This window comes from Rhamphochromis longiceps, linkage group LG14, assembly GCF_057381845.1.
Source record: "Rhamphochromis longiceps isolate RC_006_pf linkage group LG14, R_longiceps_female_GT1.1, whole genome shotgun sequence".
NCBI lineage: Eukaryota > Metazoa > Chordata > Actinopteri > Cichliformes > Cichlidae > Rhamphochromis > Rhamphochromis longiceps.
In genome coordinates this window covers 34359448-34375477 of record NC_140570.1, presented here as the reverse complement: position 1 = coordinate 34375477, position 16030 = coordinate 34359448, and the positions used below count along the sequence as shown (strand labels likewise).

Sequence of the window (16030 nt, the reverse complement as noted above, 5' to 3'; positions counted from 1 at the left end):
TAGGATATCTCACCGTACCTTATGCTGCTGTCACATGAAATTACACCTTGATAGGTCAAGGTTGTGTGCATTGAATGATTCAAATTGCCATCACAGGATATAATATTTGGTCTGGGTGAAAGAGATTATCCTGCTTACTTGTGGATTTCACAGGCGTCTCTTCACTGACTAGACAGCTGTTTTTTTCCTCTTCACTTTGACTACTTCAGGCAAAACAGATGAGCCTGTTGGTACAAACTAAGCCAAGGCAGCACAATTGTTTGGGAAATTCCTTCTTGGCAGGGGAATTAATTCAATGGGAATGACAATGGGATAAACGCAAACAGACATGTGTGTCAGTATTTTAATCAGAGCTTTGAAAGATTGTTCCGAGATAATGTACTACTAACAAGAGCATTAGGAAATGCAGTAATAGATCAGTCTATATAATAGCATATCAGTGTATCGGTGTATATTCTGCAAGTCAGCAGTCCACCATGAGGGTTGCTTTTTTACATTAAAAATCTGTGGTAAACACAGACTGTATTGCGAGCAACATTTACTGTAATACGGACAAAGTATTGCATTGGTGTCATTTTATCATCCTTCAGATGTAGCTCTGCAGCTTGAGTAGAGATACATCTGAAGTTACATCTATCAGGAGGAGGAAAAAGTAGCTCAACAGCACGGCCATTATGTACGAGAACATCGGGCACACAACGAACAAGAAGTCCAGCAGAAGACCCCATGGACCCCAAATCCCAAAATCACATCAGAGGTCTGGGATTATGTGAAAAGATTGAAGATCCTGAGACAAACTAAATCTAGAGATGAATTGTGGCAAGGACTCCAAGACACTTAAATGACCTACCAGTGAAATAATCTGAAAAACTATGTGTAATTGTTCATTTACTTTCTATTTGCTGCCTTGTTTTTTTATTTTGTGGTTGATGCCAAAACCGATTTTAAGGCAAAACAAATTCAGGTCAATATATCAGTCGATATACATATATCTTAGGATTCTATTGAGAAAGGAAAATTATGGGGTTGTTTTCTATACTGAACAGCATACACCCAGATTCCACTATCTATATCGGCCCACAATCTGACCAATACAGTAATTCATTTATTTCATAAACCCCCTTTTAATACCATAAATTTGTACTGTAGCACTGTACAAGTCACATGATAGTGATTACAGAATACATTCTGCAGTAGTCGACAAACTCTTCTCTAAGAGTCAAAGTCAACCTTGCAAGGCTACCTAAGCAGTCTGGAGTTAAAGTTAGGAAACAGTGGTTTATTTAAAGTCAATGAATTTATTACATTTGACCATGCCCGTGTATAACTGAACCGCAGAACACCATGCTGTTAGATTATGGCATAAAAAAGGTCGGCTTTGTTGCCGGATGTGGGAAAAACATCCAATAGACTCTAAAAAAAGCACAGGAAGGAAACTGGGGGTGGGGTGGCAGCGAGTAGCGATGGGGGTGTGGTGGTAGAGAGTGGGAGTGAGAAAGGAATGTTCTCTTCACTCTCTCTTTCTCCTCCTTGTTATCGTGCATGCGCACACATAATAACCCCACTTTCTCACTATCAGCTATGAAAAGAATGCAGCATCACGGTTTTTCTCTGCAAGCAGGAGGGCAGGAGAAAGAGCCTTTACTTGCTAAATGATCACTTGCCATGTTCATTTACAAGAACAATCAACCTGCCCACCGCACAAAAGATAGAAAATGAGAGAGAACTCATTCTAGTAATATTCTACTAAGTGAAGTATTTCATGTTTTGATTTTTTAACTGTATTTTGATCATATTCTTTCATCTTATTAGAATTTCGTTTGGTATGCTCTTAATACGTTGTACTAATAGCATGTAAAACTGATCCAAAAGTTTAATAATTGATTGATTAATTATCATTCTTAGGCAGCACCTGACCTAACTTTCTGGTACCAAATGCAGTCAGAAATATTTAAGAACTTTTTAAATTGCCACGTGTGCCACATAGAGATGTTTTGCTTTATTTGGATCTACTCAAAGTTAATCATATGGACTTACAGGATACACTTTTTCCTAATTGCAATCTCATCTTCTGGAAGCAACATTCACCATATGGCTTTACCAGATTAAATACACTTTGTATTTTTTAGAGTGAGAACGATAGGATTCAAAATCAAATTTTATTTGTCACACACATAATCGTACACAATACGACATGTAGTGAAATGCTTATTGCTGTACAATGCCTGACCATTAAACTACACAACAGAAATTAAATAGTTATACAAACTTCACAAATTTAAAAATTTAGAAATTTGCAGTACAATTTTTTTTTAATCCGCAGTTAAATAAAAAATTTTGAAATTTACAGTTAAATTAAAAAAAAAGGCTAACAGATGTAAACAATAAATTAAGAATTTAACCTAAGAAATAGAGACTAAACTAAGAGTTAAAGGTCAATTATAAAGATAAAAATAGAATGTGCATATAAACAATTTAAGAAAGAAATTATGAGAAGTGTGCAGATAAACAGAGTGTGTGAGAGTCCAGTCATGTCCTACACCTGCTTCAGGGCCCGAATAGCCTGGGGCAAGAAGCTCCTCCTCATTGTCTCTGTTTTGGTCTTAAGGGAGCGGACGCACTTCACAGACCTCAACAGTGAGAAGAGTCCATTTTTGGGATGGGAGAGGTCCATCATAATCTTCCTGGCTTCGGTCTTGCACCGTTTGGTATAGATGGACAGCAGGTCAGGAAGCTCTGATCGAATGATGCGTTCGGCCGAGCGCACCACCAGCAGATCTCGTCTGTCCTGCGTGGTGCTGTTCCCAAACCAGGTGCAGATGTTTCCCGTCAGGACGCTCTCGATGGTGCAGGAGTAGAAGTTCTTAAGCACCCTCAGTGGCAGATGGAAGTCTCTGAGTCTTCTGAGGAAGAAGAGACGCTGGCGGACTTTCTTGACCAGAGTGTTGATATTACATGACCATGATAGTTCCTGAGTGATGAGGACACCCAGGTATCGGAAGCTGTCCACTCTCCACTGGTGCACCACTGATGATCAGGGGCTTGTAATTCCTTGCCTGCTTTGTACTGAAGTCCACGATTAGCTCTTTAGTCTTGATGACATTTAGCAGGAGGTTGTTCTCCTAGCACCTGGATAAAAGTTTTATAGGCAAATGCAGCAATACTGGACCGTAGCAAGTATCCTTATGGAGAAGAAAATGAAAATACTTGCTTAGACAGCAGGAATCCCCTTCCCGAACTTCCCCTTTTTTATTCCTTTTCATATTTCTTTAAGCAGTAAATACACCAAACTGCTGTCATATTATATATTTTGTGGAAATCAAGGCAATGGCCACAGTTATCCTACATGACTTGAGCAATTTGGCTGACATTAAGCAAAGTCCTACACAAAAATTGAAGTTTAAAGCAGATGTCCTCCAATTCATCATCAAAGTAAGGCTCTTTTATGGCCTGAGTGTCCATTTTAGCGCGAGATTCCATGTCTCTGTTCATAATCCTTCCTGTAGTCCTTTAGTGGAAAGAAAACAGAATTCACTCACTAGTTCTGCAAACAGCAGATATAAGAGTCTCTTTGGAAAACATATTATACATTTAATCCATTTTTAGAATCATCTGCCTCTGGACTAATTTTTTGCAATAGACCTAAAGATAAAGCAAAGTGTTAAGAAGTGTTTAAGGTATGTTAAAACAATACCGTGGAGGATTCAACAGGGCAGGGCAGAGGGAAATCAGAGATCCTCCCCTGGTTTCACATCTCGTCTGTGCGCCTCTAGGCAAGGTGGAGAGCATGCAGGCGCCAAAGCATAGCTCAGCACCGTGACACCTCACCACAGCAGAGCAATAAGGCAAACATTCCAGCTGCCACTTCTCAGCTTTATTGGTGGAGCAGAGGCAAGAAACAAGGCCATCTATGTTCCTCCTCTAAACCTCTATCTGACGCGCTAGTCAAGCTGGTCTAGCAGTCTGAGACGTGGGAAAGTCAAACATGTGATGGGTGTTAACAACAGAAATTTTGGTCTTATACGTTTGTCTTTGAAATAACTGGGTAAATTTATAGGGACTAGTTTGAACTGCAGTTAGACTTTCTTTTAGCAGTTTATGTTCCCAAACCACATCCAAACAAAGTGTTCTAAACAATGAATAATATCCAGGGAACTTTAACGTTAATGGTCATGTTTTAAAGTTCCCACAGTAATTATACCGTTTTATCTAGCTGGTAGCTCCATAACACAGGGCGAAGTAATATTGCTAAACATAAAAATCCTCAAATAAAATCCTGCAATACCACACTGGAATGACTTAACAAGCCAACTATCCTTTATTTCAATGCTAAAATTTAAACCATATGTATGTTTTGCTACATAACTATGATCTAAAAGAGTGTGATACTAGAGAAAAGTAAGTAACTGGTGTAACTAAAAAATAAAATGTAGCTTTCCCTTGTTAAATTTGTTAAATATTTTTATTAAAACTACTGAGAAAAGAAAATTCACATTTTTGATTAAAATAAGGAGATAAAAATGCAATGTGCTGTTTTTTGCATGTGCCAAATTTGCTTTTAATTCTTGATATTAATATCTAAACACAATGCTAACAACATCATCTAAGTTGTTGACTTTCACTTCTCTTGTATTTCACATGTATAATATTCCCCAAAGGACAGCCATAGCAAAGAACAGAACATTAGCACAATGCAAATTGAGTTGAACTATGACTTAGACCCCAGAGCACAGGAGAGTGAGGGATTGAAGAATAAGTGAACGCTTGTGCCTCTTTTCAGCACTCTGCAACTCTGGAGCCTGGGAACTTCAGCAGCTTGGCCGGGCTCTGAGAAATATCCTGAGCTGTAATGTAAACATGCCTGAACTCTGATCTAGCATGGCCCTTCCCCCTCCCAGTTTAACCCAGCATTCTGTGTAAGGGCTTTGCCAGTGACATCAGGAGCCCACTTACTCAGTTCCATAAGAGGGTAATGACCCTGGTGAGAATAGACTCTTGCTGAAAATATAGCTGTTTTGCTATATAAGCAACTGTTGCTTAGCAAACAAGTGAGTTTCGTTCTTTTAGTTCAGCTTCAAATGATTCCATCCAATAAACAGACTTCGTTTTAAACCTATCAAGTATTTTAAGGTTAGACTAAAGAGTTTCAGCAAGGTGAAGAAGAACATATTGTGTTAAGCTGATAACATAAATGGACTTCCACACCCAGTTCACTCATAGCAGCTGAGATAATCAGATCTGTTTACAACAGAAGCTAGAACAAGTCCAGGAAACTCTGACATATCAGGTGGCTGATTGTCAGATAAGTGTGAGAACAGTTGTAGATAAGCTCCTGTTTATCCAAACACACAAGTGTCGACAACAAAAGCATCACACTTGTTAAAGTTTGCTCATAATGTAACTTCCAAAAACAAATGCTAATATTGCTAGGTTAAAGAATACTCTTTTATTTCTAAGCCTTGTTCTTCTGTAAACAAGGTAACAAACTACTGCTTGTGTTTCGCTTTGAATGCAATTCCTCCCCTCAATTCACTTTCAGTGCACTGCACATGAAATACACCTGAACAAGCTTGTTCCCACAGGGTTCCAGTTTCAGCACTGGGTAGCAAAGTATTGGTGGAAAGACACTCAGAGGCATTACCCCCAACCCCCTCTCCCCCCCACTCACACAATCCTACCCTCCCTTCAATTAAGTCAAGCAGGAAAAACTTGACAAACCTCAAAGAGCTCTCTCAGCAGAAGAAATCACATCAGGCATGAACGGATACCTCTACAAGGCCCCTCTGAAGATACAAAAGCACATAAACATGGTCCTTGCCTGCTAAGTGATTGCCCTAAGCTGGATACTTACTCTTATGTCTAGATTCTAGATGATGAAAAGCTATGAAATATTTGTTTTCATGTGGATTTAATAGCTACAACGGAGCACTAATATATTAGTCCTTCTAAAATTCCCCAATGACTTCAACAGCATAGATGAGATTTTTTGTATCCCGAGGTCGGCATAATGCTTGAAATTTAAACAATGTGTTGGTAACAACTGGGAGCATGCTGAAAGCAGAACTCAACAACAAAGGGATACAGTGGGGACTCTCTAATCCAAACCCTTTGGGAATGGAGGTATTTCGACGCAGTGAAATGTTCACTTGCATGAACATAGTCAGTACCGCGGTAATTTATATTCAGAACATGGAACGAGTATCTACACAAATTCACAAGGGTCTATTGCAGAGTCTAATTTGCTGTTGACATATCAACAAGAAAAATTAAAACAACTATCAAAATGAGATCCGAAAATAGGGCAAAGTGCAGTTTATGTGAATGCATTATATTGCAAGTTATATTTTTGAATAAATATAAACATAAAAGCTGCACCAGGGCTGGGGTTAAAAGGGTGGCTCATGGTGGCTCCGTTATATGCAAGGAAAGATATTGGTTTGATTACAGAAGGAAAACAGCAAGTTTGGAGGTTTTGAAAGATGAACAGTGTTTTGCACCACTGCCACTGTTCAACTTCTTTGCTTTACAAACTGCCAACAAAGGATATGTGAGATGCTGGTATTTACTTCTGTGACTAAGCAAAATTAAACATATTTACTGTTGTAATCAGACTGTATTTTATTAGTTCCATTATCTTGCTGTTAAATCTTGCATGGCTACACTATTATTATGGGGAGTTGAGTCTTCTAATGCATGTTTATTGACATAGGAGGTCTGTACACTAAGATTATTATAACAATCTGATTTTTTTTCTTCATGTGCATTTATTTAGCTTTGATAGCTAATAAAATTTACTGATTTCAACTGTTGGACCCCCCCCCCCCCCCCCCCAAAAAAAAAAAAAAAAAAAAATTCCTAGAAACCCCCCTTTGGTGCACCAAACTGTGAATGCTGCAAAAAATATCCATTTAATAGTAAGATGAGACTGTGGGGGAAATGTGTCTGTTCTGAAACTTATGGGAAAACGCTGACAATTTCTGCTTAATAGATTATTTAAGCACATATGAAAAAATTACCATGGATTAGTTTTCTCTTAAATAAAATGTTCTAATTGAGTGAGATCCACACGTGACGTCACAGCCATTTCTGTAATGTGAAATTAAGCAATAGTAAACACTTATACTGACTTATTATTCATTACTACTCTAAAGATAAATTAGTAGATTCAACACAACAAAATATATGCCACCAAGGAGCTGATTTTGCAAGGGTGATGCTTATTATATATATATATATAAAATTTCTACACTGTTTGGATGGTGACTGAAGGTAAAGATGTTACCTTGCAAGCTCTTCTTGACACCAGGGGCCACTTCCAAGGACAGGAAGCACATGTCTATGGAGGAAAGGCTTTTAACCAGCAATGGTTCCATTACAAATAAAGGAAACATTTATCCTAAAAGGTCAGACATTTATGAACCTCGAACAGCAACCTGGCCTACCTGGACTTTGAATGGAGCATGTTCTTCTGAGCATGTACACACTTACATTGAATCAACCATTGAAAAGGATGAGATGGATTTAGTACATGATTTCTGCAGCACTCTTCAAAGACAGGCACTGCCTTCCATAGGCTGCTGAATAAAACATAAGGACGCGTGCGGCAGAGTGGGTTTTGTTTGTGTGTGTATTTGTGTGTCAGTGAGTGTGAGTGGAAGTATGTAGGAGAAGGGGAGTGGGATGAGATAGCGAGAGTGAAGTTCGCTTAAGACACTGCTCCTAGAGATGCCGCATAACCCATGAGCCATAAATTTCTTTGATCTGACACACATCCTGGCTGCCCCGCTAGGTATTTGGAAACTTCTGTCTTTCTTTATCGATAATGATTTTTTGTTTTTCTTATTATTATTTTTATCTTCTGTGTGCCCTCTGGTAGCATGGAACTGGATAACAAAGTATAAATTAGTCCAGAAAAGAATAAAAGTGTGCTCGTTTAAAGAGTAGAAGGCGCTGCAAATGTTGCCAGGTACAGAGATGTCCCAGATTTACATGCAACTATTTCCAGCACGTTGCTGCTGCATGATACCAAGGTTTGGTGAGCCCTCTCTTGTTTTTAAATCTAATTCTACTTGATTTTTTCCCCTGTTTTAACACATCATCTATTCAATGGGAAGCATAAAGAAATTTGCAGTTACTCATTTATGGTAATAGCCAGGTCATGGTAACAAAAACAAGTTGAATTCTGACCACACTCTGAAAACCTCTTAAAAATTACAAGTTTTTACCTTTCTCTCACACTAAAGGAAGTAGGAAAGGGATCTGATACATATGCCAAACACGAAAGTCTCTTTTTGTTTGTTCCTCATAACTTCCCATCTTTACCATTACAAATATCACCCTTTTCTCTATATCTGCACTGAACAACTTAAAGTGATTTGGTTGAAATGTTCACTGCTCTTCACAATTATCTGATACACTAGCAACTTACACTCAGCTCACTCAGCTTTTACTGCATCTGTTGTCATAAAAACCTGAGTGTCTCATAGGGCCTTTCTGGGAAAAATCCACTGCTGCACAGGAAGTGATGCATGTTTTCTGGCATTAACAAGATTGTTTGAAGCTGGGTAGTCAGCAGCAGCTACCATGGCTCAACACACCAGATAGAGCAAGCAAAAAACCAAAAACAAAATACTACTAGATCTCCTGGAGGCAGTGACAAATCCACTACAAAAACTGCTTAGCACTTAACACAAAATTGGATGTCTTGGACATCCACTTAAAATTTAATTTGACATATCCAGACATCATCATGCTAGAACTAGGGATGTGCTGAATATCTTGACATCATGACACTGTAAGATATTAAAATCTGCATTTTCAATAAATACACTCACAAAATCAAAGGGATTAATAAGTAAAGCTCCTCTGAGAAATGACACTCATCTGTGAACTTTCTTTGTGCCACTTAGAAATCCGGTGTCTACATAGTCTGTTAGAAAAGGAACTTGTTGACGCTTGTATCCCGCTCTCCCTTGAGGACACAGCAATCACGATCACAAAATGTAGAAGTTGTTTAGAATGTTTATAAGCTGATGTTATCCTAAAATATTACCGCAGACTTTAATCTCATGCACAATTTAACCAAAAGATGATACAGTAGCTAATAACTACAAATATAACTACAAATGTCCTAGATTAATACCACCACCACCCCAAATGAGAAGCCACAACATTAGCCTTGTTTGACATTAACATACCACATCCCACTTCCTTGAGGACAAGATGTGCCTAAGTACCTCTACTTAGTGCTGAAAATTTATGAACGGTGCTCTGGAGTGTCCAGAACATAGTGTTACATGTCTCAACTTTTATTGCATAAGACAGTAAATCTGACTGTTTGACTGTAAAAAGGCTGTTTTAATGTTTTTCTATGCAAAAATGTGGGGATCTCTTCTGTACAAGAAGAAACAGGACATAAACCTATATATGAATAGGTCATACATTTGAAAAGACATTACTGCCTTGATTAATCGGGAAACATTTGAGCATATCAAACTCAGTAATACAAGTATATATCACTTTCAACTCATTCTTTCTTTGTTAGATTAAGCTTTTACATCAACCCAAAATCTTTGAATTCCAAAACCTTTCAATCCTCCAAGTTTTTTAGCATTTGAACAATAAAAAGGTACGTTACTAATTTGTTAAATAAATAATATAACTACTCAGTAAGCACCCCACTGACTAAACTGCTTTGTCTATCTTTTAAGAGCATGATGACAATTCTAAAGATATGTCTTTCTTGTAGCAACAAAAAAAAAGTAATAATAGAACATTTTTAATATATTTATTATTATTACCCATAAGTAGAATTGAACCACAAGTTGGACGGATGACTAATCCCAAATAGAAAGAGGAGATTAACAGATGGCTTTACTACAGTATATGGAGGCCTATCTTAATGTCTTTTAATCAGAGCACTATGAGATGCTCAACTCATCTAGCAGCTAACGGTCTGCACAATGAGACAAGCGTAATCACATCAGGCTTAAAGTGTAGCCATGCTGTCAATAAACAGCACCCACAGAATTTCCATTCTGCTCTGCAGGGGACTTAAAGTAATTCACCATTCAGACCAACTGGCAGCAAGCTATTTCTAAAAGAAGACTGTAACCTATCCATGACAACATGGAAGTGATCTGTGGGATGAACACGGATCCCTTTCTGCATCCACAGAGTTGGGTAGAGCTATGGGCTTCACAGTGGGTGGCCCCCATGGACCTGGGCTAATTGTTTCACATCACTGCCGAGCCAGGCTGAGATCAGACCACCGGCATCTGATTCAGGCTGTTCAACAGCCAAACAGGGTATGCCAGGAAACACAGCACACACCCCACCCCACATTCACACACATGCACACACTATCCACTCCATCATACATGACCACGAATAAGTGCAAGGTATTCCTTTTCTGTGGGATTTTTTTTTAGCAAGCTGTCAATCTGCTTACTGTCAATCTGCTTACCCAGAAGTTGTAGTCTTGTGACAATATTTAAGCTTTCGAAACTCAATAAATTATAAATTCATAAATTTTAATTCTGACCCATGTAGTAGTGCACTAGTAAATAGGCGAGAAACAATTTCGCTGCAAAACCTTCAATTGGCATTAGTGATATCCTAGATGATGCACTAAGTCAAAAGCGCAGTGTTACACAAGCATTTGCGCAAAAGCTACATTAGTTCAAAGCCTAAGAGACCAAACAAAATTTTGATTAGTATTTTTTCTCCTTTCCTGTCCTATTAATCACTCTGCAATCCTTCAGCCTCTTTGAGGGGGTGATGATCTTCAAGTTAAGAACATCATGAAAAGTGCAAACAACCAGTCTTTCCAACCTCTACCCAGCATTCCAATAATCCCTCATGTTTGCCATTTTCATAGTAAAAAGGGTTTCCCTGAGAGCGGAAATTAGCTTCCTTTCCAAGCTTTAAAAATGTCCAAATGACATGGTTTCTCATACCCTCTTTATCTTGTAAAATAAATGTCATACATTTAAAAGTCCAAACACCTACAACTGCCAATTTTTATTCAGTTTGCCAAGGCAATTGTGCCAAATTAGCACACAAAGCCAAAATAATATTTTGGGAATTTGCCTTTATTACAGGACTCACAGTACACAGTCACGGAAAATTGATAGATAACCAGAAGTCATTGGCTAGAGCTGGCTGTGGTTACATGATTTATGTTTCAAACCACTAACTGACCAGTATGACTAAGGCTACAGTTTTTACAAAAAACCTGTATGGCAGACAAACAAGGTCACAAGTGCTTAAAATAATAGGAAAACAGCTCAGCATATGAGCACTTTGTGTGCATGCTGCTCTATGAGTATACTTCCCAGATCTGTCACTACAAGACTGAGTAATAACAAAATCCTCCCTGTGCACATAGCACTGTTAATCACCAGGCATCCTTCGCCTACTGCATTTTCAAGGCCTGTTTGACTTAAAGTAAACACATGCAGGAAATGTATTCAGTGGCTCTAAACATTTATATGGGGACCTTGTGGTTCAAACAGTTTCATGGCCGGCAAATCTATCAAGAAGGTGCTTAGTGAGCCATCTGTTAAACACATGATAATATAACATGGCATTACATGGCATGCTAGTATGCTTCGAGGCTGTATGGTTGTTTGTTAAGCCTTTCATTTTTGTGCTCACTATCTGTATCGTTGACAGACAATGTAAGATGATTGTTGGATCCTGATCTGATGAAACTGAATGTCTGTTCATTGTAATATGGGGCTAATGTTTTGTAAGCTCTACTGTGTGACCTATTTCTGTGCTGAATACATTTTCTGATACAGGTATGAAGGGAACAATTGGAAAACTGGCCATGAAAAGAAACAATCTAAAATATGAATATCCAAAAGCTTTCAATGAGTTCATCCACGCATTAAGGAAAACGATTTTCCGAGTCGATAAGTATGCTCTCGTCTCTTCCTTCAAATTTCTCCAATTTCATCTAAAAGAATATCCTTTGTTAATCTGGTCTCAATGAGCACTGTTGTTAAGTGCTGCTGCTCACTCTGCACTCCCAAGCAGTCATAATCCATTGTGTTGTTTGCCCCTAACTCAGTATACATTTCCACTGCAAATTCCAATGTGAACACTCAATAACATGCACAGATGTGGTCATTTGAGATGTCTTACTTTTTAATTCTGAAGAATGAATTATGGTGAACTCTGCAGAACCCCCATACATATTTGAAGCAGCTTTCAGTTATTATAGCCAAAGATGATAATAAATTTAAAAAAATAAATAAATTGGTGGCAAGAGTTATAAGGATATATATAGACTGTATACATGCAACATACTGGCATTAAACAGGATTTCTGCAAGAGCGGCTGTTGTGCTTCACCCGATCATTATACGTTGCGAAAACATTAACCTCAGGGTTGATATAAACATGTACGCCAGGACTTCATTTCCTCCTCACTATCTTGCTGCACTCATCAGTTTTAAATAGAACATGTTACTCCAGAGTCAAGATCAGTAAAAATGAAACGGTACATGATAATGATGTACCCTGACCTCTTTTAGACAGCCAGTATAATCCATGAAGTTGTGTCTTGTCTCTCATCGTGTTCCACTGCCATGGCTCTACCGATCAGCATGAAAATGTAAAAGCTGAGAGGTAAACTGCATTTTAAACTAACTCTATAAACCACAGAGAATCTGCTTTTCTTGTACGTGAAACATTAATGCATTTTATATTTTTGTTGGTAAAAAATAAAATATATGTATGAAATATTGTTTATTTCACCACATCTAGAAAAAGAATGTCTGCAAGCTTTCAACCTTTGACATTATTGCTTGGGAAGTAATAGGCTAGACGCTAAATTCCCCCATGCCCAGTGAAAGAAAACAACTAAATAAATCTCACATCTCAGTGACTGCTCCCTTAACAGATGCCATACAGGAAGTCAGTCCTATCAGCACTACCAGGCACACAGAAAGCACAGTTAAGTTTTCCTATCCTGCCTACCTATGTCCTATGTGAAGCTTTGCTGTTAGGGGAGAAAACACTGTCCTGTACTCTCAGTGGCACACAAGGTCATGCAACTACTCAGTTCGCAATCTCAACAGAATAACTCAGAAACAAAAACAATTTTAAAAAATGACATAACAGTGCATATTAAATGGGTTAAACAAACCACAAAATGCATCCGCATCCCTCTGTTTGGATCAGCTGCATGGTTGTTATGTTGTCAAGGTTTGCAGTAAATGCAAAACATCCCCATGGCCCAATGACCCCAAAACCATTTCCTCAAAATGGATTGCTTTGCAAACAAGCGTAACGCTTCTGTATCATGCCATCTACCTTAAGGGCCCCCTTAATCAGGAACTTAGAGTTTTAGAACATTTCCTGACTGTTTTTGACATGCATTTGGCTGCCATCTAAGTTTGGAAAAAGCTTGGACTTTTTGTTCATGGATAGTGACAGCAGCGTTATCAATGTAGAAACATTTATTGATCCATTATCGCCAAGGAAAGCTCCCAGCTGATTTTTCACATAGCATAAAAAAAAAAAAAATCTCAGTCTCAATGTTGTGGTCCTTGAGAATGGCCATAACTTTAGGCGTTTCACCCCCATTACAACATACTGGTACCCTCATCATTGTTATCAATTTTGTCATCGCTGCCACAAGCTTGATTGTAATAGTCCTAATTATTTATGTTAAAAAACAAACAACACAACAATATCGGCAGTCTAAGGAGCCTGGAAAGAAAAGCGTCTGGACTTCTTTAGGTTTTCTTAAAGAGGTGTTTCTGGATGCTGAGGATGCCAATGTTCACATTTTGGACAGAGAAGACAGACGGTTTGAAAGAGGAGTGAAAGAAGCCACTGTGAACGGCCATCTTTGAATGTAGGCGCTGGCTTACCACACCAACCGTCTGCCATCTATAATCCAGTTTTGAGATCCCTTCCCAGACGCCTTAATGCCCACTCACATCCTGGGCCATTTGACCTCAGTAAATCACATGATAGGGTGGGGCTAGGTTTCACATTGGGTTCACCGGAAACATTGGCTGATTGTGGCCCACACCCGTTTTCACACCTTGGCTTGTGTGATTAGGTAGAAGATCAATAGGCGCTCCATGACCCTCTTGGGGACACTCCCGTAGGGCTTAAAATCTGGGACAATCCACCAGTTGCTCTTAGAACTGATGAAGCTTCTCGGATGAGAGGTGAATCGTCTTCAAAGAAACTTAAAGAAGTCCAGATGCTATTCTTTCCAAGCTCCATAGACTACGATGACCTGGATAACTGAGAACCTTGACAGACAACATTAACAGCAACTCACCGCTATGCGTGTGGGGATCTTCTGCTCGCCATCTGACCCCTTTTGCTCTCCGTTAGCCCTGCTGTAGTCTGGGGGTTGCTGGTTCGATCCCCGGCTACCTTTTGCTTTACGGTTCCCAGGACCTTGGTGGACTATGCTAAGCAGCTGAAGCGTACTCTCGTGCTCCCGGTCTGTGCTCTCGGCCTGACCTCGCTGATAGCGGTCCGCGCAGGTAGAATGGTGCCTCCTGCACGTCTCTAACCGGGCGCGTAAACGCTCAACTATGGCGTTGTGCAGCTGTGGCACTGTGGAGCCCCTTGAGCTGGCCACCACCGGCCCGTTGCTGACCCCACCGGGCATAGCTCCTAAACCAACACCCAACATGGGTACGTATGTCCCTGCAGCAGACTGAGCGGGGGTCGCTTCTCCCATGCCCGCAGGTCCCTGATAAGTTTATAGACTGAGGTCCACTGTGCTTACAGTGGACCACAGAACGGGCATGGAAGAAAACAAGAAAACGTACTGAAGACTTCCAATGATCCCATGTGAAAAAGAAAAATACTTGGCTGTAGTCTCTGGAGAGGAGTCACTATGGCCTATGATATGTGTTGAAATGTGAGCCAATTATCTTGTCAAACTGGGACTATGATATTATATGATATAAAAGATTAAAGATTAAGATACGCTCCATGTAAAATCATGCTATGCTCCACGTGGATTAAAAACATGCATTAAAAGTCTCAAAGTTACAGAATTGTAGTAGTTTTTCCTCGGGGGATAGGCTCTGTCAGCTTATAATTAAACGTGAAATGATTTACAAACATGAAAGGCTCCGCAGCTGGAATGAATCCGCTCTTGCTTAACGACTGGAGCTCTGCTCACAGATAAATAGGTTATATTCAATATGAATCCCTTAGATAATTCAAACCCACGGCACGCACAACTTCGGTTTCACTGGTGGTACATTCCGAGTAGCTACATTTTCAGCCTACTTTATCTAAATATTGTACCACTCTCGTTAACGCCAAGTCCAAGAGTACACTATCGACTATAAATTGAGTGAGAGCGACCGGCTGCAAAAATAGAAGAACCAACAAACACACGAAATCCACTAAACTTCAAGACTCACGGCATTTTTTTGTTTGTTTCGAAATGAGTCCTTTTCTTTGTTGCTTTCCTTTCAATCCGGATAGGAATCTGGTTGCAAACAAGTAAAAAAAAAAAAACCAAAAAACCCAGACCCCCTAAACGCAGGCAGTCGTCGCAGAAGCCGACTGAAATCCGTCTCAAATAGTCCATTGACAATCGTTTGTCCGTGTGGTACACGAAGGCAATAGCGGAGCTACTTACACAGACCCTTATTGTACGAACATTCTGCTTTTGACATGAACTCGTATGGTTAAAAAAAGGGGGGTCCAGTGGCACACTCTAGTGGAGAAAAGCCTGAACTTGTCTTGCAAGGCGTGAACGGTGACACGGAGGGAATCTTATAATGTATTTTAAAAATTTGAACACTGTTGTCTAACCGAAGGAGCAGTGAAGGGTCAACCTGGCACCGCTGTTCTGTCTGCCACCTGGTCAAGCTAATCAACTAACACATGTTATCGAACATTTACTCATCCTGTATTTAAAGACACAAATGAAAAACATATTTAGATAATTAACTAAAGCATGAAAAGAATAGTTAAATCCAGAAGTATTCTTTGATCTTTTTTTGAGTTAACACGCAGAGTAACTAACCAAG

The 16030-nt window shown here is 39.3% G+C and overlaps 1 protein-coding gene across 1 annotated transcript in view; it reads right to left on the bottom strand.

The window, feature by feature from the left end:
- Window positions 1–15654, bottom strand: part of maml2 (mastermind like transcriptional coactivator 2) — a 33903-nt gene extending 18249 nt beyond the window's left edge. Inside the window, exon 1 of the mRNA XM_085379484.1 lies at window positions 14308–15654. Within this exon, the coding sequence (XP_085235610.1) occupies window positions 14308–14718 (411 nt within the window). The 5' untranslated portion in view covers window positions 14719–15654. The remainder of the gene's footprint in view (window positions 1–14307) is intronic.
- Window positions 15655–16030: the final 376 nt, after the last annotated feature.